Source organism: Acanthopagrus latus, chromosome 11 (genome assembly GCF_904848185.1).
Source record: "Acanthopagrus latus isolate v.2019 chromosome 11, fAcaLat1.1, whole genome shotgun sequence".
In the NCBI taxonomy this organism is placed as follows: domain Eukaryota; kingdom Metazoa; phylum Chordata; class Actinopteri; order Spariformes; family Sparidae; genus Acanthopagrus; species Acanthopagrus latus.
In genome coordinates, this window is record NC_051049.1 from 5176036 (window position 1) to 5203192 (window position 27157).

The following is a 27157-nucleotide window of genomic DNA, read 5'->3' on the forward strand; positions in this document are numbered from 1 at the left end:
AAGTGTTATACTTGTGAGACAGCAACATTTTTCAGATGTCAGTTTGTAACTTCATATCATCGACTTCCATGACTTGTGGCCTGTTGTTTTGTCACCCATAGTCTGAACAAACCATAAGGGGTCACCACTGGGCCATCACCCCTGATAAAAGTGAACAAACCACCACGTGTCCAGGTGTGAAATATACATGACTAAACCGCCATTTTACTTTCCTACACATAGCATTCATACTGTATAAACATCAACAGCTTTTAAGACTTAATATTTAGACTTTTTGGACATGAATTTATGGATCAAGTGTAAAAATATGTTGGATACATGCCAATATAATGTAATAAATAAATATCATAGGATATAATATATATTTGGCAAGTATTATTATGGTTTTAGGCCACTGATTTTACACATAAAGATCAATTTACTAATGATGGGAAGTAGTATCCAGAACAATTTGTTTTTGTGGCTGCAATAAAACTTTTCAAAGTCTGATACCATGACCTTGATGATGTCAGTTGATGATGTCATCAGGGTTATCACAGCGTTGGGCTTGGAAACTATAAATCATTAACAGAAAGCCCGTGATACAAAGGTTGCGCAGGGCCATGCAGCCTGGCGTTTGAAAGAGGTACACTGAGGCAAGGAGGGTAATTGAGAGATCATATCAAGGTGCATTATGGGAATTGTAGAATCCTGTGTTTAAATTAGGTTCATAGCGGAAAGTAGAAGTCAAGATATCTCTGCCTGCATTAGATTTTTCTTCTTAATATCTCTTACTAAGTTGACTCACTTTATGTTAGAGCAGTGGTTCCCAACCAGGAGTACGCGTACCCCTAGTGGTATGTGAACATATTACAGGGGGTACGTGGAAATATTTATTAATTTATTTCCAAGATGATAAGTAAATATTTTGTCATTTCATTTGCCCATTAAGAAAACGGTGCGTGTGTGCCACAATTAGTTCATATCACATATTCACGTTATTTATTTTTATGTTTAATTTGAGTTAAAAAAAAAAAAAAAGAAAGAAAAGAAAATGCAGAATAATCAAATGCTCAAATCAAGAAGATATAATAAAATGATTTTCATTTCATAATCCTGTAATGTAACGTTTCACAGGAGCACTTTTGGAGAATCATCAACACTCATGAGTGAGGGGGTACTCATGGTATGACAAAAAGGCTCAGGGGGTACACAAGACAAAAAAGGTTGGGAACCACTGTGTTAGAGAATAAATTAAATAACACTGTTTGAAATATTAAGTTTTTATTTATTAATTTATTTGCTGCACACACCTTTATGTTTGGCAAGTAAGTGTTATATATATATATATATATATATATATATATATATATGTATATATATATATATGTATATGTATATGTATATATATATATATATATATATATATATATATATATATATATATATATATATATATATATATATATATATATATATATATATATATATATGATTATTTTGGACCAAGACAAGAAGATCCTCAAGACAGATAATTAAACTATTTTTTTTTTCTTAGAAAACTGTATTTAGGAGAGAACACTTTACAAGAAGTACAATAATCTTTTGACATAGTTGAAGAGTGAAGTTATTAGAAAGAAAGTGGAAACATGCCTGCCTCTCCCTCCCTCGCTGTCTCACATGACGTCATTTTATATCACGGCTGTCAGTTCAGCGGAGAACGAGGAGAGGCCGCGCATGCGCACCAAGAAAAAAAAAAAAAAAAAAAAAAACCCAGCCCGAGCGTCACGGACCGGTGCAGCAGCAGCAGCGGCACAGTGTCCCCATCACGAAGAGAGAGAGAGAGAGAGAGAGAGAGCCGGGCTGAACGGGAAGCAACATCACTGCCTTTTTCCATCCAGCATCTCCACCGACCGACTGCGAACTCGAGTGGGAGCCACACAAGTACACTCCGACTGTCCTCCGGTGTCCAGAGTTCCCCCCCCTCCACCACCTCCTCCTCAAAATGTCCGTTGGCAGTGACTTTGGGAACCCTTTAAGAAAATTCAAACTCGTCTTTCTTGGGGAGCAAAGTGGTAAGACGTGTTTAAATTCTCTCGAGAAGTTCTTTTTTTTCTTTCTTTCTTTCTTTCTGTCTGTCGTGTTGTCGTGGTGAACCCGTTGCACCTGCTCGCCAGTCAGCAAGTTCATCCTGTTGAAGAGACGGATATTTAGCTAGCTAGTCTGGCGGCGTAACGTCTCGTTTTAAGGTTCTAAACTGCAGAAGAAGAAGAAGAAGAAAACATGTCCTCAGTGTGGAGATGAGTGTGTTCAGTCTGTGGGAGTGAGGGCAGGGAGGGGAGAGGAGAGGAGGGCATTATTTTAATCAAATTACCAGCCCGTGAGGCTTCACACAATGGACTGGAGTGTTTGAATTGTAGCCTGCAGTCTCTTTAAGTTTATCAGTAAAATTACAGAGGCTCTAATAATGCCTTAATGCCCACCTTGAAGGGCGGATAAGCTGCCTTATTAGTTAGAAACATCCCCGGACTAGCTATTAGGAATTAAACAGCATCGGTTTTAAATGAGTAATGCTCGGTGAAATGAGACTGGCTGTGTGCATGTAAAGAGAGAGAGTCTGATGCTGTGGATGATCCAAGTTGGTAAATATTCCTGTGTGTGTGTTGAGACACACCCAGGCTGATCAGTAGCGATGAGATAACTTGTGCGGCTGCAGTAGTCTCTGCCCTGGAGTTGTTCCAGTCTGCCTGCGGAGGCTGCTGACCAAGTTTGTGTGGGTTTTTATTTGCATGATGACTTGTTCTATTAATGATTTGTTTCCTGTAGAGACTCATCTTTGATTTTATCATGTTTTTTTTGTGTGTGTGTGTATCTGTGCCTCCATCCTGAGCTTCACTCACCCACACCCTCAGCTCAGCCTCTCCTTTTTTTCCCCCTGAGGCTTCAGTGTGGCAACAAAAAAAAAAAAAAAAAAAAAGGTTTTCCACAAGATCACACACCGAGCCGGCTGAGACATGGTTTGAATCTTTTAGGTTCACTTTGTCTTCTGAACAGGGCCGGTCTGTTTATGGTCTAATTCGGAGGTCTTGAGCAGCCAAATGAACCACATTAGTCATGGTTCAGTTCCTTCACTGGGCCCTATTGATCATCCAGTATAGTGGGGGTCATGCATTACACAGTATATTGTTCAATTTACAACAGTGTGGCACACTCATTATCTGAATAATACTGAGTTTATGTGGTCTAATATCTGTGCAACCAAGCGTCGGTACTCTACCCCGGGGGGGATTATCATCAAGATGCCTTAACTGAACTTAAAGGAATCCTGAGAATGTCTGATGATACCCTGCAGTGCCCATAACAGTGGTGTTAGTGCAAGTAGTCCATTAATCAATCAGCTGATCAAAAAGAAGGCAAAATATTTCCATCAGGGATTAATCATCAGTCAAGTAAAAAAAAAAGGGGAAAAAAGCCAATAATTGTCTGGTTCCAGCTGCTCTAATGAGAGGAATTGCTGTGTTTTTCATCATTGCAAATTGAATTTCATTGGGATTTGGACTGCTGGTCAGGCAAAACAAGACATCTGAAGACATAATTTCTAACATTTTAATAGATTCACTGAAATAAATTTGAAAAAAGAGTCAGTTCGTAATCAGTCATTAGATGCAGCCCAAGGCAAAATTAATTTCAGTGCATTGAGAGGTTTGTTTGCAATACAAGAGTACTCTATTAGGCCTGACAACATCCTCTCTATCTCCTCACAACACATGTCTTAATTAATGTCAGATAGATACAGTATATATGTGTACAGCACAAACACTGGCCTGTTGGTTGGCTTTACTCTTGGGCAGTTTTATAACATGATGTGCCAAGCAACAAACCAAAGGGGATTTGGGCTGCACAAACATAATATCAGGGAGTGTGCTGCTCTATTCATGAGACAATGAACCTGGCTGAATGTGTTGACATTGTGAATAATAGCCAAGCTTCCTTATTTTGGTGAAAGGTAAAATATTTTTAAGGATTTGTCGGTTTTCACAATTGATTGGCACAAGGGTCTTCTGAAGCAGAGGACAGTACATTGATCTGATTGATCTTTTTTTTCTCTCTCTCTCTTTAAAATCATATATCTGATAAATGACCAAATGGCAGTGTTGATGAGTTGGTTCTTTAGGTCCTTGGGTTTAACGAAGGTCTGTTGTTTGGTTGGCAGCCGGACTCTGCAGTCTGTATTCAGAATATGACAGACACGTTTGTTATGTGTTAGCATAAACTGGTTGGAACATTAGAGCTTGAAGGATTATTAAATTAATCGAGTCAATCGAAGTAAAATTAGTTGCCAAGCTATTTTGATAATCGATCAACTGTTTAAGTTTAACATGATTCCAGCTTTTTAAATGTAAATAACTGCTGCTACTCTTGGTCATTTTGGACATGAAGGGATGGAAGATATGGATTATTTTTTGCCTGATACGGATAACCAAGCAGCTGAAAGCAGTTTGGCTCCATCTTATCAAGTCCATTTATTGGCTATAAATTTAACCAATTTACTGATATTTATTTTATATACATTTCCCATCACTGGTGTAGTGAGTCTTTGAAGGCGTCACTTTGGCTCTGTGAAATTATGATAATTTTTCACATTTTTTGGACATCTCAGTTCAAACTTGAATTAGAAAAAGGGGATATGGCCTTAAAATAAAATCATGATTTTCTTTTTTAAAGCTTTATCCTGGTATACTTTATATATATATCGTCATTGCTCATTAGAATGTCGTCTTAAAAGATTCTTGTTTAATGTCACACATACATACATACATACTGTAGCATCTTTGTGTATCGCTCTAATGATATGTACCACACTATTCCAGAATCAGCATTTCCTGTAATTACTGCAGACATCATCACTGCTCAGTAATTACAGTAACGGGTGTAAAGTTTTATCAGCAAGGTAAGCCTGATATCGTCTTGGAGGTTTGTGTGGACTTTAGAGAGTATCATGCTGTGATAAAATGACCAGGGTCGTTGAAATCTTAAGCCCCTGTAGATCGTGTAGGTCTGTCATGAGGCATCCAAGCCAGTCTGAAGGAGTGAAGTCTGTGCCGGTTTTCAGTGCCAGGCGAGCGAGGGGACTTTATTTTTCAACTGGGGCTCGTCCAGACAGTGGCAGCGCCAGTCTCGTGTTTGATTGGGCTGTCTCCGGTGGAGCTGTGTCTCTCTGACATGTCTGTTATAATTGCAGCTGGTGCCCAGGCGGGCGTGAATCCCGTCAGATCTGCCACTATTATTTATTAATGTACATGACTGGACTGAAGTGTGTCAGGAACAGGGTGTGAGTACAGAGGCTGCAGTGAGAGGACCATTTGTTCTTTCTGGGTTGATAGTTCCTGTGCACAGTGAAGGTCCATTATGGTGGAAGTGTCTGAAAAATGTGTCTATAAAGGGAAAGATGGCATGATGTTCTGTTTTTCATAAAAGAATCAGCCAACGTCAGAGAGTTGGGGGCTCCAGATTAAGTGGGTGGAAGCAGGCAGAATGCTAAATGAGCTGTCAGGAAGTCTCTCCTCCTGCATACTTCTTCGGGTGTTTTCTACACTGCCTGTACAAAGAGGCCAGCTAAAGATTTCCTTAACAAAACTGAAGGCTTTAAGCAGGCCAATCAGCTGCTTCCAAGTCTGCGTGCCCACGCTCCTGGCAGAAACAGCATCTTGTAAGTTCCAGCCTCAGAGCAGTCCACCCGGTCATTGTTAGAACACCTCAGATTTATCGGGTCATGGATGTTTTTTGCCATAGGCACGTTTCTAAAGGAGCAATACTGGGCGGTACTTTGGAAAAGCTAATTGTTTGGAGGTAATCCCCTGCTGCATGCTTCATTTCACCTCAGACAAACAGATGGGAATACATTTGGTAGATCCATCCGCATGGCTGCCATGAGATTCCGTTCACTGAATCAAAATGCCATCTTTCACTGCACAGAGATTGCCATCGCACAAAACGAGAGCTGGCTTCCAAATACTGCTGAATCACCGGACCAATATGCTTCAAAGTAGGCTTTACTTGGTTGTCTAATGCATCAATCACTGTGTCTGCAGGGCACAGCTTTCCGGGCAAATGAAACTCAGAGTTCTGGCTTGCCCAGGCAGGGAGCAGCTGACACATTTCCTCACCGAGGCTGTGAAACCACAGATGTAGATACAGATACAACATGTGTGCACACACATGCACACATCAAACACATGCAGCTTTTCATACTGAAATTGTACAACGATAAGCAGAGGGATGTGTAGAAATACTGTCGCAAAAAAGAGGCCCAGTTAAAGTTGTGTTTCGACTGGAATTTTCCAATCTTTTTGCATACAGTACAGCAGAAGCACAACAAAGCTATCTTACGGTTATATTGGATGTTTGTTATTTGTTAATATCGAAGGTTTTGGCTCAGCACGGGCAAGTTTGACTTGACACAGGCATCTTAAAACTGCTTCCTGTGTGGAGCCTGCATACACGAAGACTGCATGTGCACCCATTTCCTCAGAAACTGAAACAAACATTCACTGGTGAGAATATCGTGCTGGTGTGAATCAGAGGGAGATAACTGATGAAATATGTTGAGGAGACTGCTGAGATTTGTAGGTTGGTTTGCTGTTGTTTGTTTTGTCTTTTTCTGTTCCAGCTATTTGAAACTAATTACAAACTAATCCTTTCATTGTAAGACAGGTTATTAAACAGTGAACCAGGATAATGTTAAGCCACACCCAAGAAACACCACATCTCAACTGAATTGCAATAGGGTTAAAAATTCTAGAAAACACCAAAACCTATCCTAAAAATTAGTCAAAACAAAGTCTTTCCATCTTTGCAAGAGCATGTAATGATGTGTATAGGGCCTCAGGTGTGTGTGTGGAGGGGTGGAGCAGGTGAGTTCATTTGTGGGTTAGAACAGAGCGGGGCGGCTCACAGGACTTGACTTGCTGGCTCTCTTCCCTGCTGAACCTCATCAGCTCATCTACAGCTCTTTTAAGTGGTCTGGCTGTCCCGACATCATTACATTCCTCTCAAACTGAATCCTGTAGTGCAGCTGTGAATTAAATAGAGTTACCAGACCTCCAGCTTGTAGGATTTTTCCTTGAATGAGGGCTTGAAGACAGGCTGTCGATATTGACTTGAAGATTGAAGCCTCTGGGCGGCCGGTCCACATTTCCTGAGAGTCACTTCTGCTGCTGTAACATTTTAGAATCTAGCTGTGCCTAAGATAACTGGTCATCCCCTTCATTTCACATCCCATTGCGTTTTCCCGGCAAGTGTTCTTCTTTCTCTGATGGATTGAGGGAAACAGCTTCTTGACAGCTTTGATCTGCTATTGATCGGCTCAGCTGCCCATTAATGGGTGTAATCGATCAAGTAGCACCGTCAGTCCTTCTGTTCATGGCTTTCAGGAGAGAAAACACGTCTGTTCTGTTATTAGCCTGGCACACTTTTTATTCGCTAATCTCCTTTTTATACCATGCTAGCTGTAGGGATAACTCTGTGTCGGCCCGCCACTTTGGTCAACCCGGAAATATCTTAACAACTATAGGATGGACTGACATTCTGTTTTTATTAATGGTCAGTGGATGATGAATCCTAATTAATCTGGTTATTCCTGGACTTTTCCTTTAGTGTTACAAACAGGGTTAAAGTTTTGACTGTGAAATACATCAACATGGTACAACAAGAAGATTTTTTAAAGAAGGTGTTGACGCAGCTAGCACAGGAGCTTTTAACTGGGACAGGCCAAGGCTAGCCGCTTACAATGCTAAATTTACGATCTACCTCTCCAACATAATACAGATACATCATAGCATCATAACTGTTATTATTTCACATTCTGTTGACAGTTTTAGTCTGTGACATATTTCACAGTACAGATATTGCACATCGCTGAAGATGCTTAGAAGTAGTCAGGAGCCTAAAGATGATTTTGATGACTGTAGGTTTTTTTTTGCTTGTTTGTTTGTTTGATAACTGTGACATTTTCTGACTTATTAAGAGGTGTTTTCAGTCCTGCAGGAGCTGGTCTGCAGCCAAGGAATACCAAGCAGAGTGACGGTAGCTCTATACATATGCTGCACAACTGAGTGGGCGTGTTCCCAAAGGCCCATGGGAAAGCGCAGCCGCACTTATACACTCTTCCCAGAATAAAACAAGATTGCAAATCTGTCTGCTGCCCATGCAGTGATGTTGAGAAACAGTCTGATTCAGTTCCGCCCGCCTGTGTGTAAGTGAAAAGATTTTGGAAGCAATATCTGATGACACAGTTTTTATAAAGAGCAAGAATAAAACAGGGAGTGGGCGCTGGTCTTATTACAAATGCAGCTTAATACCCTGCTTTATTAGAATGAATGTTGAAGGAAATAGATTCAGGAACTTTTAAAGGACCCCACATCATTCAGCTAGAGACACTATGTGAGGACCGCTGTCTCCAAATTGTGTGTCTTAGAAATGGATTGGGCTCTTGCTTAATATGAGCTCTTTGGAAGGAGAGAGACAAAGAATACCATTTAAACATAATCCTGGTTGCTCAAACAGAACGGCTCAGTGAATAAAATCCCTGCTGTGGAGGAAGGCTGTCATTTACCCAGCATGGGATGTGACACTTCACTGAGTTCAGCAGGTCTCCATCAGTGTTTACCCTTTCCCCAGCTCCCCAGATGAGCTCTCATCATGGGGCTGCTTTAGCCTGAGTGCAGCCCCATGGCGGTGCAGTGTTCAGCAGGCCTTTGTTTACTGAAAACGGCAGTAATGTTTTTAATCAGCGCTGTTCGACACAGTACATGTGACCATAAGAATATATATTGTCTCATTGAGATGCCAGTGCGAGCACCTTGCAGAAGGTCCTGTGGGGATTTATGGAGTAGAGGCAAGCTGAACATTCATCACTCCAGTTTAACATAGTAGGGAGTGTTTATCAAACTCAGTGGACAAAGAAATGAATCACCACCACACGACTAGCAGAGAAACAGGTGGCTCCATGCTGTCGGGCTGCGGCAGTGTTGGACCACTCATGATGTCAGTGACAGCTATTTTTAAAGCATTACAATGTTGTTCTTTTTAATCAGATGCTAAGTATTTCTGTCTTTCCTCTGCCCTTTATAGCGCTTATCCTTCCAGCATTCATTGATGGACAGGAAGGCATCTCATTTTTGTCTATTTTCCTTCCTGGAACCTGAATGATTCTTTAGAAGCTGATGGTGTGTTTAGTTGAGCATTTTGTCCTGCACACACACACACACACACACACACACACACACACACACACACACACACACACACACACACACACACACACACACACACACACACACACACACACACACACACACACACACACTCAGCCTAGGAGCAAAGGCAAGCCTTGATCCCCAACACAATGGTTACAATGCTTGTTTTGTTTCTGCTGTGGAGCAAGGATCTAAAGGTAAACAAGCTACAATTTCACAGCGTGAGATCAGCCTTGAGTCAGCATTTTCTTTGCTAGCTGGGCCCATCATGACTGTTCGATCGGATCCAAAACTAGATTCCAGTGCCAATGTACAAATGCGTCGCAGGTTTTCTTCTAGGCTACATATCTTGATTTTAATGGCCACAGTCTGTAATTTTGACCATGATATTTACAATGGAATTGTTCGTGCCAGAAAAATTAAAAAGATTTTTTGTATTTCTACTTTTTTAATAATCAGAAGCATAGGCCGGTTGCACACGGGCGACTAAACAAACCTTTTAGAGCTTTAAAAAGATTCAGTTGTCTGAATTGTTGACCGCCAGTTTGAGAGAAAGTGTAACCTGCTGTTAACACGAGGAGCATAGACTGTGCCTTAGTCTTAATAAAATCCAGCTCCTGTTTAACTAAATAAATTAAGTTGGTTTCTTAATTAGATTTGGCTGAAAATAAGCTTTTTTGTCTCTCTGGCGCATGAGAGCAAAAGCTGAGGCCGTGTCATTCTGACCCACTGGTTTAACAGTGTACTCAGAAGCCAATAATTTATCGGCTCTGGCAGTTTGCCACGGTCAACAGAACAGGCTTGAAGACACCATTAGGATGCCCATGTGGCCGCGTTTCTGTCAGCCATGGGAACTTGAAGGCCTAAAGGTTTTGATCTGTCAGCATCCTCAATGGCTGCATGCAATGTACACCAGTCAGAGGGTCAATGACCAAATACATAATCCTATGATTACTTTATTTGCTAATTTGAGATGTGTCGTCATAGAGCAGATGTTGGAAAAAAAAAAAAAAAAAGCATTAATGATCTGTGTACCGGGCTGCGCATGGAGTCATTCTTACTTTTCGGCCTGATTTACGGATCATTTAAGTCAAACTTATTCTCTGATTAATTGATGGATCAGAGGGTCAAAAAAGTGCATCATCATGGTCACATCAAATCATAACTGAATCCAACGTCATTATTATCGCTGATGCACTTGGTTCAAAGTGAGCCAAGTATTCACCTGTTGTGCACCTGGCTATGGGAATTGCACCTGACTGACACTTGGGTAATAGAATTTCATTTAATTAGCAGAAGACAAAAGGTGTAAATTACCACAGTTGGTTACATTTACAGTCCAGTCTGGACAGTGTTTGTCACTGAACACGATAGCAACTTTTGTGGTTGAATCAGAGCTCTCAGGCATTTTCCTTTTTACCCATTAGCTGAAAACTAACCAGATTTCACAAATTTGTCGGGGATTCACTAATTAGGTCTATAGACAGTTAACTCCCACTTCCAGATGTAGCGGCAAGCTAATTTGTTTCAAATTGTTCAACCTACCCTACCTTTAACGTCTATTTGAGTTATCAGTGGTCTCTTTAGTCTGTACTCGATTCTTTGTTTTCTCAACTCCACTCACACATGTTTAATGAAAAATCACTTTCTATTCATTTTACCAGCTGCATGTTGGGCCATTGGACATTTTGAGTAGCTCTCTGTACTATTACAGACTGACTGCATTACTGATGAACATTTAATTAGTGTTCCATAAGTGCAACATCAAAATTACCTGTTGCCAGTAAACACAAACATGTGTTTCCATGTGAGTCATTTGGAAAATACTCTTGTTGAGTATGTTGTTGCAACTTATTCATTTATCAGAATTTAATTAGCAGAATGGACTTAATGATTTTGTGTGCCAGATAGATTTATGAATTATTTAGTTACCCAGTGTCACTATTAAGGGGAACATTGAACGATTCTGAGCAAGAAATATGAGATGTCTGGTCCTTACTGAAGAATTATACAAGTTTTAATTAAAATGAATGAAAGTTATTAGATGCAATTATGGTATCAGTGTTTAATTAAAAGGGTAATGGTCTCTGGTGATGGAGAAGCAGCAACTTGACAATGGATAATCTTAATAGAACAGCTAAAAACCAATGAAAATGAATCGGTATGTAGTAGATTTAACCCAGTCGAGATTAAACTCCCCCTTCAACAGCAACAGGAGAATTTACGACGTCCTGGTTTTATGTGGCATTGTACTTGTGTTGATATTACAAGTAGGGCTTTACAATATTTTGTTTCAGCATCGACATTGCTATTACCATGTGTGTGGTAGTCACATCGGAGGAAGTTCAGTGTCAAGGAAGGCAAATTATTGAATCACATAATGCCACAACTTTATCGCTGCTGGATGCAAATAGAGAATCGTACAGTTCTCACTGTCCCTGACAGATCTGCAAAAGGTAACTCATACATCTGTTAATCTAGCCCGATGTAAGGGTTCTTCTATACATCAGAATTTGTTGATTGTGGGTGATGTGAGATACTGTTTACACAGCAAACCACCACTCACAATCATTCTTGATCAATCAAACAAAGCAGGACCGACTTCGGTTGTTTGATAAAATGCACTCATCTTCACAATCACCCCAGTTATTCCAGACTGATTTATTATATCTACCAGACTGTATTTTACAGACTGTATTTTAATTCATATCCTAATATATATTGTAGAAAATCTAAAGATTGCAATGTAATTTTTTTTCATTATATCAAGCAGCCCTAATTATGTGTAATAATAAGATGCTTTTACCTGTTCATCGTTATTTTCATTATTTGGATATTTCTCCAGTAGCATTGGGCTGCCTGGCTCACAGGTTTAGGTTCTGACTGTTGGCCATGTCTGTGAAAATAAGGATTGTGGGACTCTCTGAAGTCTCTGCTGCTTGAGCTGCCTGTAGAGCTCCAGACTGAACATCTACATTCTTAGCACCTCTGCACCAGTGTGCCTGATATTCATCTGGTCGAATAAAAATGCTGTAGCAAACAACAACTGGGTGTGTTAAGAGTTGCTTTTAACAAATAGAAGCATATGAACATAATTTCTCTTGATCAGTTTGCATTTGATTTAATTTGGTGCATATATGTGCATTTATTCCTAATTACAATCATAATGGACTAAGAAATTGAATTATAATGTAGGCTGGGTGCCCCTAGATAATGTATATGTGCACCTAAAGGAAAAACATAGGTGCACCCATGTAAAAAATTAAAACAGTCAAGCTCTGGTCTGGGATGTCAAGGAGAGGCTGTGTCAATATTTCAGACGAATTTGTAAACAGCTCTTCTAGGTGTAGGAGAGATAAGGTGGGAAATATTGATCAAAGGGAAACAGACCGTTTTCCCAGCAGACATTTTAGCTTGTCAAAGCAGGAAAAGCACACGTGTGACCAATAATGTTAACAAGGGCTCCATCCTTTAGTATTAAGTCTCCCAGTAAGCCATGTCAATGAGTGAGAATGCACAATACCAGAGCCATGGAGCTAGATCACATAAATGAAATGCAGCCATCATTAATGTTATAATTTCCACCTGTGCTTTTCCATATTTAACTAGTCAAAATGTCTGCTGTCGAAAAGTTTACTGTTATCTGACCTGACTTGAAACGTCTTGTGAATCAGTTGACTTAGTAGATGTTAAACCCTAAACAGTTATGAAGTGATAATTACAAAAACAATATTATTGAACTAATTAGTCAAAATGTCTGCTGTGGAGGGGTTTACTGTTATCTGACCTGACCTGAAACATCTTGTGAATCAATCAAATTGGTAGATGGTAAAACAATTATAAAATGATAATTATAAAAACAATATTATTGAACTAATTACATATTTTGTATTTTGCTGCGTGAATCAGCACCTCTGCTCTTCTGTCCTGATGAGAGATTGATGCAACATATTAAAAAATGTGTGGACAGCACATTCACCACCTGTTTCACTAATGAAATGAGATTAACTCGTAGGCACTGCATACTTGCCATCAGTTTTGTAAATTTGTTTTGGTAACCCCACTCCAGCTAATTTAATCTGAGTGTATAATGTAATTATTATTTTTTATCTGCTGTGTTCAGCTCTAAGAACATGAGTATATCTGATGCACAACATACTCTGTTGTCTGGAGGACGGGAAATTAAAGCAGTGTCCTCTTTCTTCTGAGTCGATGCTTTTTTTTTTTCATTCCTTCAGCCTCCAGCTGCCTTGTGAGAATCAAATTTAAACATTAAAATGTCAGGTCGGTCTGTCTCACGCCCTCTGGTCTCAAACAGTAGACATATGACTTCTATCTCCTTTCCCAGGGCAATCACAAACTCCACAAGAGTCATATTTCAAAACTGGTGTCACACCTCAGCGGATGTCATTGTGCTCTTACTGTGTTTGTATGTATGTACGGTTGTGTTTGTGTGTGTGTTGCTATTGCTTTTAGTAACATCAAATGCCTCATTAGACTGCATAAGAGCAGAAATGGCTGTCTGAGTGCTTTATGTGTGCACAGGAGACTCGGCCTTTGTTGAGTTTGAAAGCATGTTCATCCATTATTCAGAGGTATTGGTAAATGGATGTGTCCTGGAAAGAGTTCATATCGCAGTTTGGGTGTAGGTGTAGGCCATATGACACACATTTTGAAACTAATTAATCCTCCGTCACGTAGCCCGACTCGAGAGAAAGTGATTGATTTGCAATCTTTAATATAATAATATAGAAGTAGATAGATGGATCCTTCAAATTCTTATATAACTTTGTTATTAACTTAACTTTGGCACAGCAGTGCTTTGAGCTAAATGCTAACAGCAGCAGTGTTCGCACTAAACACAGGGGCAGGGGTCTCAAACTCAAATTAGCTTGAGGTTACTGGTGGCGTTATCATCATGTTGGAAGGCCACTACAGCTTTCAAAGTACTGCAAGAGGGTGCAATATTTTTATTTCCATCATTATTATAATACTACGAAAATGCAGCAGTTTTCTATACGTTTTTGTGTATTTTTTTAACAGTTAGTGCAAATCTTTTTTTTCCTTACTCCCCAACTCCCCCTAACTTATTAGAAACTTGCACTGAACTAAAAAATGAAATACTTTTGTACAGAAACCTTGCAACACTTCTACTAATATTTCTTAATATCGAAAAAAGAAACACAAAGCTCTTTAAACCTTATGCTTGGCTTGTCTTGGTAGTCGGTTATCCCGGTGTTAGACTGTGGCCACCACCCCACCGTCATTTTACTCAATAGTTATTGACTCAATATTCAAACAACAGAGGCTACGACTGGAGGTGTTGGAGTCACATTAAACTTTTAGCGTGGAGAGAGCTGACTGCCGAGACGATGGCAGAGGAATAGTTGTCGGATTTATGCCGGATTCAACTCATAACGGGTAACTCCATAAAAATTAATGAGGGAAAAGAGTTGTTACCTCTTTGATAAGCTGGCAGAGTGCAGCCTGTCACCTGCAGCTCTTCATCAAACCTCTCCTTCTTGTCCATTACTCACACAGACTGAATAAAACTACTCCCAGACAAATTTAAGATTGATCTGCTGTCTACAAATGCCGGAAAAGAGACCGTTGTTTTGATTTGCAGACACATTTTGATGAATGACAGCGGTGCGAACTGAAGACATTCCTATTTCCTGATTAGACTACTTCAAAATAAAAGGAAGTGGCCCGGGGGGGCGGCAGTTTAAGACCCCTGCACTGAAGTAGAGCTGATACTGATGGGAGTTTCATTCATTTTGCAACAGTTCAAAAATCATATATCATCAAAATCATATAAAAAAATCCTCAATACTCATATATTTCAGAAGAAATACCTCGATATCAGAGCTGCAACAATATTGGAGAGATGTCTTTTTGTACTTTTACAACACATTAACAGTCTACTCAGTCTAGAAAATGACATCACTTTACTATAATGCAGTCTTTAAAACAAGGAAAACTCTTATTCATTATAACGATATCCAGCACCTAAGACAAGATATAGTCTCACATCATGATAATGTTTTAATATAGATATATTACCCAAACCTTTGTCAAGCTCTAGCAGCAGATCACCACAGTTAGTAGGGTTCATCCTCTGGGAACCATGAAAGTCTGTACATGATAACGTTGCAGTCCAACCAATAGCTGTTTGTGGAGCCGAGACGTCAGCATGGCTAAAAAGTGTCAGCTCTGATCAGTTGTATATGGATAGAAACCATTTCTATGTTTGTGTTTGCTCTGCCATAATAATAATTGGCTTGAGTGTAATGGTTTCGGTTATCATGTTATCCAAGCCAGAAAGGTTCACTGGCATCAAACAGAGTGAAGCTAATAGGACAGCACACAGCCGAGGAACCGGGGCTGTTACTTGCCATTTACCAGTTTAATTGTGCTGGTCTGGACTTTCTCATTGTGAACTAGTAGAAACAACACAGCTCGAAGCGCCCACGTCTCCAGATATCTGTGTGCTTTACGAGGCTGAGGTCAGCTTTGTTACGTCCACATGCTCTGTCACTGATAGTATCACAGTTAGTGATTTGAAGGTGTTTCGTTGCTAAAATATAGCATATCAGGATAGCAGGAGCGTTTTGAAACAGCCTGTGTAGCCAACTGTCATACAGTAAGTAAACAGTTATGTTTCGGGCTGATGGCTCTAGTTGGAAGTTAAACTTACGTAATAACAAGAATGATATAAATGTAAGTTGTCCTGTCATAGGGAGATTTCAATCAAGCTCAGTCTCTTCACAGTCTCGCACTCCCGAGGACAGGTTTAATCAAACAAATAAAGTGGAAACACCTGTGAGGATAGACCAGGGCTTTCTGATGAGTTAGAAACTCCTTTATTAAAGGTGACACCTTAGCACGCACCATAAGGCCTTAGGCCTGTGACACAGTGGTTAACCTGTATGTGCTATAACATAACCACTGCTGATTAAAAAACCTAAGACCTTACCAACCAAATGTATGTGGTTTTAACACTGTTCAATGCAAGAGAGGATGTCATGGATTACTCTGAATTAGACAACACACAGGCAAAAGAAGGCTCTACTTTTTATTCACAATAACACAGTGACAAACAAAACTGCAAATTATTCTACCCAGCTATGTGTTTGCTTCACACATAATTCTAGGTTTTTGATGATGAAGCAGGGTCCCTCAGTTCGTCTGAGGCAGCCTCACATCTTGTGTTTAAATCCAGAGAGCTCGCCACGGCTTAGTTTTGGGAGTTGCTGATATGAAAAATGCAAGAATTAGATTTTTCCCTTTTTTTTTTTTTTTTTTTAGATCTTTTGAAACAAAATCTTCAAACGAGGGGCGTGGCTTTGGGTGTTGTAAACAATGCCATGATGCTGATTCTGCCTGTCGAGTAGCCCTTCAGCAAGGCACCTGACCCTTGATGATTTTTTCTGAAGCAGTATTTTGTGAAATAATCTTATATACAGCTCGTTTTTTTACAATATCCATATAACTTTGTGACAGTTATAGGCATATTTGTTACTGCTCTATGGGTGTCATTTCAGTTTGATTTCTTAATGTGCGTGTAATTCGTTAACTTAGACTGAAGGAAATTCATTTTTTAGGCCATCTGCTGTTTGGCTTTCTCCGGTCGGGTTCTGTGCGCCAGCTGCTGTGACTATGAATAAACAAGTACACAGATGCAAGAGTCCATATCTCTCCCACTGTTCTGTATCTTCTCCAGATCTCCTTCCTCAGCAGGGACAATCTTAAATAACCACTTATTCCTCTGGGTTTCTTCATTCATCGTTAAATATTAGATATCTGCCTCTCTCCAGCGTGCTGAGCTCTTATCCTGGTGTCGTGCGAAAGCAATGCATGACACGCACAGTTTTATTTTTATCCATCTCCTTGTGAGTGGGAGTTGGGCCCATGCAGAAAGCACTGCCATGCTCTGATTGGCTGCCAAGTCCTCAAGGGTATTCCATGATGCTTGCTGCCAAGTGACCAGCAGTGGATTTACCTGGCTGCTTGGCACACACCTTCAGGGCTGGATGGACAACTTAGTGTATTATTCAGTTTTAAAGAGCTCAGCAAGAAGTGGTAGTTGGAGGTTTATCATGCTGTGTATGTTTATTGGCTGGTCCATAGATTAAAATATGTTAAATGAATACAAAATATTTGTAGAACCCCTTTTTTTGGAAAGAAACTTAATTTATAGAGTTTAATTCAACCTCTGCTGTTGAACAAATCTTTCGCACACATACACTGTATTTGTTATGAAGATACTGAAAAATATCACCAGATAAGTTCACCCAAAACTTCAGTCATTATCTACTCAGCGTCGTGCCAATGGAAAGTGGGGTAAAGTCAAATCATTTCTCCATCTTCACAGCAAAACAGCGTTGCAGAACACTACCAAACAATGGAGGTGTTTGGAGACTTTAAAACATAAGAAACAACTGAAACAAAATCATAAAATGGCTCCATACAGCTCGTCTGGAGTAGTCCAAGTATACGGAAGCCCCAAGATCCCAAACTAATTTGAAGGGACATCATTTGCACACTCCACACATGGTCAGGCTCCTGGTAAGTTGGGGTGCACGCTAACATTTTCAGCTTAGCAGCTCCGGTGAAGATTTCGGCTTTAAAAAGTCCACCAACAACATCATTTAAATCAATTTGGGAACTCAGGCAGACTTTGAGTATCCCAGACAAGGTGTATGCAGCCATTTTATGTTCTTTTTTAAAGTTGTTTTTTGTTTATAATGCTGCAGCACCAATTTTGTAGCGATGCTCCAGAAAAATGGGGATTACAAACCTTCACCCGACTTTGCATCACCATGGGGGTGATGAGATAATTACTGATTTTTTATTTGTGGGTGAACTTATTCTTAAGTCTGGATTTTGTCATTAAAAGTTTGTGAGATCTTCTATTTTATAGTACACTAATTTCAATCACACCCATTCAATACAATTATCTTCAGTTCTTGTCATGTCTCGTAGGGATTTATCAGGTTCATTCTAGCGCATTTGTTACACATTAGTCACTGATTGTTTAGGTGTAGAGGTGAGAGAATCCTTAACTAACTCATTTTATGGATACATAGTTCACAAATCGTAGGTGGGAGGCAAAGCCTAATGTGAGCCCGACTGTGTTGGGCCTTTAACATGCCGTTAAATTGCATTTTAAGCTCTTATGAGATGCCTTGATGAGGTGTATGCTGACTGTGCTCAGCGGAGTCCTGGTAGTGAAAGTGCAGGTTGTGCAGCAGCAGGTGCTCAGTTCTCTCAGTTAATTGGCCCTCATGTTGCTAACTCTCTCCGCAAAGTCTTTGAAGCGTCGCAGCAAGCAGAGACTTTATTAAAACTGAGGATATAATTTGAAACGCACAATGCAGGAATCCCCTATCTTTGTTACTATTTATTAAGATGTCTATAAGGTGGTTACATAATTGATGATTGACTCTGTGTGGTTGTACATCATTAATAGAGACAGTGTGGTGCCTTGTTACATCTTGAATAGCTCCCCTGTGGAGAAATGTGCATTCAGGGTCTGAATATTGTGTTACAGTGTTAGTTTTCAATAAGCAGTCTAGTAAAGAATGTCAGTAAATTGAGAAAGTTCGCTCTTCCACAAAAATACTTACATGGTTTGTTTGTTAACTAGCCAGCATGGCTAGCTTGCTGTAGCCGGAAAGCTAACTGTAATCTCGCTAGCGAGGCTAGCAGTAGTCATTCATAGAAACTCTCAGATCTTATTATCTTTTTCTTTCATGTTCTATTCTTCCCCATGGCGTTTATTTCACCTTCGCACACCCTTCATTTCAGTGTGTTCTCACTGAGGAAGGAAAGAGCTAACAAGCTTGCTAATGCTAGGAAATTCGCTAGCTTATTTGCTCGGCTCAGTCACTCACATGACATTAGGCTAACAGCATTTATCAAAAGAAAAGTATTACTACCACCTACTCCTGTTTGCCACAGCTAACAAGCAGCTAAGACCTCCTCTATTTCCTCCAGCAGCACTGGAGGAAATAGAGGAGGTGAAGGCCAGGATGACTTGGGTCAGTGATCTCGTGTCAGATTTTGCCCAAATTAAACTGTGCGTGGAACGTTATCACTAATCAAGTTGCCTCCTCAACCAGATTAGTTTGAGTGAATTGATGGACTGTGGTGGCTTGTTGTTATGTCCAGGCCTCTGTAACCTGTGCAGCCATAGAGTTTAAAGATGATGGCTTATAACAGACTTAATAAAAGATGCATTGTGGGATATTTCATCAGCTTGACCTATATAAAGGGGTTAAACGTTAGCATATCTCTGGCTCTGCTGAATTGATTTTGATTCTGTTTACAATCTGTCTCAATACGTTACACTGTGTAATATTTAATTGCTGGAGAAACCCTTTAGACATGCTGAGGTCAACCGAATAATGGGGCTTTTGGAAACATTACAGAGTTTCCAAAGCAGCTACACATTCATATAACACAAACCATATACAGCAAAGCCATTTACAGCTCCTCCAGGTAATGTTTGGAAAATTTCAGGGGAGCAGAGCACGCGTGAGAGGGACTTAAGTCGTACAAATCTTGAAGAGATGTCTGTTTACATTAGTGAGTCCCATCAGATGTCTAGTTCTGTGCCTGCATGTGAACTTCATCTTACTGCAGGTCTAAATGGAAGATGATGTCGTCAGGTTCACATACAATGCTGCACCAGGATGTTAAAGATTTAAATGCCTTATGTAACCTCACGAATTCGTCCTCTCTGACCCCTCCTGCTGCTACATAACAGGAAAGAATAACTCCTCTAAAATTACCACAGCTCTTTGAGCAAAGCTGTATGTAACCACAGTAACCAAAAGTCACAGCAAAAAAATCACAGCATACTTTCCAGCTGTTCCAAAACTGAAAAACTTATGTCAAATTAAAAATCAGTCATGTCATTAGAGGCAGGGTTTTTATTCGAGATCTCATCTAGAAATCACAACAAAACAATGCAGCAGCTCGTCACTCCACAGTCCAGACAGTCACTAATTAAGGTAACACAAAAGGGTCACATTAGCATATTCATTGTGAGGTCCACCTTTGAGTCCCGTAGCAGATCAGAACTTGAATGAGCTGTCCTCAAAACTAGCCCGCTGGGTCTTTATTAACAGGCCCAGGTTCGCTTGACTGGTGGGAGCCACATGTAGGCAATTCAATGGATTTAGACTGCTGTCATCAGAAGACATGTCAAGAATGGTGGACAGCCTGCTCCCGTCATTAAGGCGGCCATTTGCACTACAGGAGCTTGTTCACGTTATCCACTTCAATTAGAGTGTGATGGTAATCAATAGGTGCCAGACACTGAAGAAAAAGCTACATTGAATAGCCTAAATGGCAAGATGAGACATTCACACAGACGGCCTGGAATCTGTGGGGGAATTCATCAAAGACAAAACTGTTGCATTGCTAAAGATAATTTCCTGTATATTTAGTTTAACAGCAAACGATTTTACCTTTTCTACCATCCTTCATCATATATTTTGATTAGTGCTCACTGGATGAGAGGAGGTAGTTTTGTGTACTAACATGTTATTAAAAAGGTGGCATTAATCCATTTTAATACTAGTTTCTCATTTCATGATTAGTATTCTTTAAGGTTTGTTTTTTCCCCGACAGCCAGGAAGTTTTAAATTACCGCTCAACTTCTTGTAGTTCAATGTTATCCTTCCTTCTTAAATTTAATAAGCTACGTTTTCTCTGTGAACCCACTGCCCTGTGGGAACACACCTCCATTACGACCTAAATGAAAGGAGGTTGTTGCTTTGTTATCTCTTTGCTTCAGATTTTACTTTTATGTCGACTGAAGCTACTAACCATTTGAATCCCATCATAATCTCCAAAGCAGTGTTCAGCGTTAATGGCAAAGAGGATGAAAAGCTTATGAGGGGGGAAATGTTCAGAAATGCAGAGCTAATTCTGAAAATGTAATCAAAAATCTGCCTTGTTAATCGTTTCTTTTTAGCCTAACAGGAAAATGTACTAAATTATTGCAGCCATGAGCGTAACTAAGCTTCCTGCTTCCACCCCAGTAATTAAATTCACACAAACAGACCTGCAGTTATATCTGAAGGTATTGACAAAAATTGAATAACACTCTCAGTTCAGCCTTTTTAAGATTAGATGAGATGAGAATTAGAAGGTTGGATCAGGACTTCAAGGGACATGTTAAGGTTTCACTCTAGTGTGATGTCGATGTGCCTCATTATGTCATTTTGTACATATATCCAAGTGTCCAAGTGCTGCTCTGAATTTCAGTGCCTCTTCAGATTTTGGTCATACTGCACTCGCAACAGATACTACTTGAGTAAGAGGGGGAAAAAAGGGGGGTTTAAGTAAATGTATGTTCTGCCCGTCCCTGAGTTTTGAAGCTTTCAGCAGTGACTGAGAGGAACAGAGAGTGCTGTCTCTCATTGCTCAGTGGTCGAGGAGGATGAGTCAGCAGCGAGGACGTCTCTCCATCCTAATGCTCTGCTCTCAAGACCACTGATGTGAGGGCTTTCTGCGTGAGCGATTATTTAAGGTGATAAACTGTACCCACGCTGTATTGTAATGTGTAGGGCTGCAAGTATTGATGATTTTCAATACTGATTAATGTCAAAACGTAATAGAAAAGAACATACATGGGGTCATCTACGATTGAAAATAGAATTTCTTATTCACGGTGCGCTAATGCTGTTTTGGACAATAATGTTTATTGTTAAACTTAAAAAAAATCCAGCCTCTTTTGGTGCCCTCATATCGGCATCATCCCCAAAAATCCAGTATTTGTCAGGCTGTAGTTTTGTTGTTAGTCATTTGAAAAAAGGGGGGAGAAGAACAGATTTTTTTTATGTCATTAAGGTGTTTCATCTTGGACAGCGTTCTCTACAAATACAACTTGGAAGTGCTAATGTGGACTTACATTGATTTTTAGAATGTAGCTGCGGGCGTAGTCTTAGATTTACTGCTTCATTTGAAAATTAATTCAGAGACTCACATTGAAATGTTTCAGACTGACTCTGAAAAATCTGAGTCTGTAAAAGGGCCTTAAACATTCATTTCATAGCTACAAACTATACCAGCCTAATTTAGTGTTGCGTAAGGACACAACAAATGCTGCGTTAATACTGAATACTGCTTTAACTACAGATCCATGCAGTTGTCTTTACTCGAGAAGTCCTAATGTACTTTCAGTTCCAAATAGACCATGACTGAATTAACAGTACGTGTTAAATTAACTGATATCCATCTAAAGTAGGACAACTCTGGTGCTAAGTAAGCTAGATGATGTGTTGATAAATTAGCATGAGATCATTAGCATAATCAGTAGCTGCATATCAGATCCTGCCTTGCAGATATGGAAACCGAGTGAGGGCACAGACACGTGTAATTAGTCTGCCTGATAAAACTCTTTCTATAAACAATTTGAACAGGGTGCCCATTTGATGAACTGTGAATTAAAGACAGATTATGTTTACTGAGCGAGCCTGTGCTTGCACATTTTGAGGATTTGGTTACAGTACATTGGGTTACACTTGAATAATTAATTTCAGTTTTTGCAGATATTTGATAAAGGCAAATCTGGAATGGCAGCGGCATAAAAAGATGTTGCACAGTGGGAAACTGTATGTGGATGAGTAGATTTATGTCCATGAGTCAAGAGTCAATAAGATGAAATGTCAGTAAACTATATAGTAGTCAGCACCATGCAGAGGCCGGTCAGTGTTTACTGGCAGATGAGACTTCAGTGTAGTACTTTGGATCTGTTCCACTTGAGTCAGAGGGATATAAGATACCGGCTCTCAGCCAACCCTTCTGCACTGCTGCTAAATGGATATAAGAAGAGGATGTGATTGATTCCTGCTGGCTTCCACATTTTCTCTTCTCCAGTCCCCTTCATTAGTAAAACCACGAGAATAAGAGATCAGATACGCCATCTATCACTGAGTCGACCGTGTCTCACCAGCCGTCTTTTCTGTAAGCGATTTTATCCTGGTATATCATGCCTTATACTCTGAAAATAATTAATTTATACTCACATTGATATGAAATCAGTTGGCTGCCTCCCGGTCATTGTTAGTCACATATCATAACACGCCTCCATAATGATTCTTGGCAGTTTAGTTCAGTATAATTTTTCAGGTAACCATTCAAGTATAATATGAAATCGTCTTGTTTATGTTATGAGTAATTCTGTTCTGTTTATTCTTTGTAAGAGCAACTTGTTCTAAATTGATTTTGCTTAACAGGAATTAAGGAGCACGATGAATCAGTCGTCCCTTTATTTTCACCTTGATATTGATCGTATTGCTGATGTTGCTTGTTATAAATGCCCAGATATATTTTAATATGTGTGATCACTTTAGTCCATGCAACACTGTATAAGAGTGTGTCTGTGATGCACCAACATTGATCAGGATAATGAACAATGCTCAAAAACTGGAGAGTTAACATCTTTATAATTTTCCTTTTTATTACATTGTTCTCTAGCTGTTTTTGATATGATAAAGATGTAACGTATGTTACAATGTGGTTTGCAAGTATTATTTTCAAGAGTGATGCAGAAATTCATCTGAGCTGCATCATGAGGAGTGTGTTCATGTGGTTTGATCAGATTTGATTGACAGTGGCCTGCAAACAAACAGTCTCTTACAATCTGTTTCAAAACTGCCTCACTGTGATTGTTGTGTGAGTTTAGGGTCTAAAACCAACCAGTTGTCATTGTTCTTGGACTAAAAGGTGTTAATGATAATGTTCAGCCTCTAAAAGCAGCATACCCCTGCTTCAGTTGCATTCATGTCACAACACCACAGTTTTTCAAGTCTTTGTGGTTGACAGTCTGTTGAACTAGGTCATGTTGCTAATGCTAGTTAGCAAATATTAAATTACTATGCCAGCTAACTGATGTTAATGTTTCTAACTTTAACCAGCTAACATCAGACTGTAGACTGGGCACAGATTGTAGAACTCAGCCATTTCTACTGTTTTTTCCACACGCTGGCACCTGCCAAGACTCTTGATGCTGATGATACACAGACACCACATGATACCAACACCGTCGTACTACACAAACCTTGTTAGAAGCTCGAGATAACCAAAACAATCGTTTTAGACCTCAAAAAATGTGTTAAATGTTTAATTCACAGTCATAATAATGTTTTTAAGATGAGTGAGATATGTTCTTTCTGCATCCTTCTCCAAGATCTGTAGATTAATCATCAAAATGACCTGACATTAATTGGTGTGTTTGCTTGGCATTCTGTTTAGATGATCTGCAGTTAATGGACGACTGTAAAGGAACACAAACCCCTCAGGTCTCCAACTGTTCTCTGAAAATGATTTGGCCTCTTTGCATCTCATCACCATGCTCTCCCCATTAGATAGATTATATTGGAAATGTCCGTGTTTTGGGAGCACACAAAATGCCAGCAGTGGCTGCAGCACTGCAATTACATGTGGACCTGATGCCAGCGCTGACCTCCTGGTCACCCCCACACTCCGTAATGAGCTCCCTGGGCAGCAGTGACATCCCTGGCAGAAACCATAACCACCACTCCTGCTGTTACATTTATTGTGTGTCTGAACAGAGGAAGACAAAAAGCCTCTTGTCTCTCACTTAACGCAGTCTGTCTGTTTTTTCTCTTGCAGTTGGAAAGACGTCTCTGATCACACGATTCATGTACGACAGCTTCGACAATACGTATCAGGTAGGTGCCACGGCAGGCACTGACAGTCAGCGCTTTGTCTGTAATGATCAATATTATCTCTATTGATCAGTCACACTGTGCTGTGTGTCTATCCACTGGAGTGAAACTTACAGTTGCACACAAATTGAAGATCAAAGAAACATGATTATCAAGAAAATGAATTCGCCAGAAATGCTTATTTGTGTGTGTGTGTGTGTGTTAGAAGAGGAAGTCACAGCCGAGATGGATGTTAAAACAGACAACTTTGAACTGAACAACATCAAGAGCACTGTGGGCCCTCAGGCGATCACTATTTCTAACCCTGTTCTCCAAAGCAGCCTAATCTCACTCGTCATCCTAAAAACAGATTATTGCTTTAGCAGCCACAGCTCTTGTAGAGGCCTTTGCAGGCGTGTGCACACACGCAGAGGACCCTTAAATAAACCCTGCAATATTATTGCTTTATAAGCAAAAAGTATCTCCTTATATAGTAATAAAAAAGGAATTAAAAATAAATCTCACCAAGCCATTCTGCCCTCCTTCGCATATAATTTAGTGTGTGTGTGTGTGTGTGTGTGTGTGTGTGTGTGGTTGCTCACTCTGGCTCTTTATTGAGGGAACGTACAGTGTTATGAGCCTGTGCTACGTGTGAAAAACCTTAAGCAGATTAGCTGCTCTGAAATATCAATATATGAGATTACCAAGCGTGAAGAAAACTTAAGAGGTAACTTTTCTTTGGCTAAACTTGCTTAAATTGTCACTGAATATTATTTTTCATCTGCTGGTGATGTTTGCACTATACCCACCCAGTGTAGCTACTTCATGCCAGAAGGAATACTGTCTGTCATTTAGACAAAGTAAAGGCTCCAGCTGTTGGCTTCTGTTTTAATTTAGATTGCAGTGGAAGATTTCTATCGTTTGAGATTGCTTTTAAAATTACAGAAAAGTTTTATAATAACAGAACATCATTTCTTCTTTTGCTGATTGTGATGAAGCAGTCTTGTTTCAGATGTGTTTCATTTGACTTTTGTGCACAAAATATTCTTTTTCAAGGAATACAGTATTCATAGAGGACCCTGACTGTGAGCATTTTTTGCATTTGGTTTGAGAGATAGATGCAACAATTCTATCATAAATTGAATGTCTGAAGGTTTCAGTCAGACAAATAGACAAAAAGACGACATGACTGAGGCCCCAGAAAAATCATGTATGTAATTTTTTTCACAACATTTATAATGGACAGCTGAGGCCTGTGCCTCGCTTTATCCAACAATACATTATCTATATTTCAATGTTAGAAAGTGTTGCTTTTATTTACAGTGATTCTGTTATTTTGTTTTTTATTTTAAATAAATCATCTGTCCTGTGTTGCTTTTCAGTTCCTCCCATTGTGTGATTTCCCTCCTTCCAGTGTTTTTCCGTTCTCTCATCTGTCCTTTCCACGCCTCACTCCACCTGTACCTCATCCTCTCATTAGTGTGTGTGTGTGTGTGTGTGTGTGTGTGTGTGTGTGTGTGTGTGTGTGTGTGTATAGTCTTTGTGCTCCCTGATGTCTTTGTTAGATCGTTCCATTTTCTCCTGTGTTTTCCTCCCATGTTTCAGCCCAGCATCCTCTAGTGTTCTCTAGCGTTTCACCTTTTGACCTCTTGGTATGTTTGTAGTTTTTTTTTTTCTTATGTTTTGACTGAGTTGAATTTTGCATTTGTTTGTACTTTGTCTTTTTGGCCTACTCATTTTTGGTCATCTTGGTTTTGTTGGATCATTCAGCTTTTGTTTAATAAAGCTGAACTCTTTATCCTGAATCCTGTCTGCCTCCTTGATGTGCTGCATTTGGGTCCTTGCCTCACCTTTTCTCAACAACCGTGGTAATTTCCATCAGGTGTAAATGTGGCTGGCAGACTTTCTATTAGGCCAGTAGAGTTAATAATGTTCTGCAGCCTACTGGACCTCCTAACGCTGGAGATGTGCTGCTTCAGTCCCAGAAGCCTAAGTGTTAATCTTGCTCTGTCTTTAAATCATCTACATTGGTCTCTGAGGATTTCCTCGGTTCCTGATCTAAGCCCGCTTCCTTTTTCCTCACCTCTTCCATCTAACTTAGTACAAACATCTATAATTTAAACCGACTCTCTTTATCCCCAGGAATGACAGTTTATTAACGAAATAGGTTGCATAATAAGAATAGCTTTTTCCCTGTTTCATGTCTTTGTGCTAAGCTAACCAGCTGAAAATAAA

At 39.8% G+C, this 27157-nt stretch overlaps 1 protein-coding gene across 3 annotated transcripts in view; it reads left to right on the forward strand.

The window, feature by feature from the left end:
- The first annotated feature begins 1728 nt into the window (after positions 1-1728).
- Positions 1729-27157, forward strand: part of rab6ba (RAB6B, member RAS oncogene family a) — a 51729-nt gene continuing 26300 nt past the window's right edge. For 2 of the 3 annotated variants that reach the window (XM_037115333.1, XM_037115334.1), the window contains exons 1-2: positions 1729-2054; positions 24888-24946. In XM_037115333.1, the coding sequence (XP_036971228.1) occupies positions 1985-2054; positions 24888-24946 (129 nt within the window). In that variant the 5' untranslated portion in view covers positions 1729-1984. The remainder of the gene's footprint in view (positions 2055-24887; positions 24947-27157) is intronic. The other variant, XM_037115335.1, reaches the window with a different exon arrangement.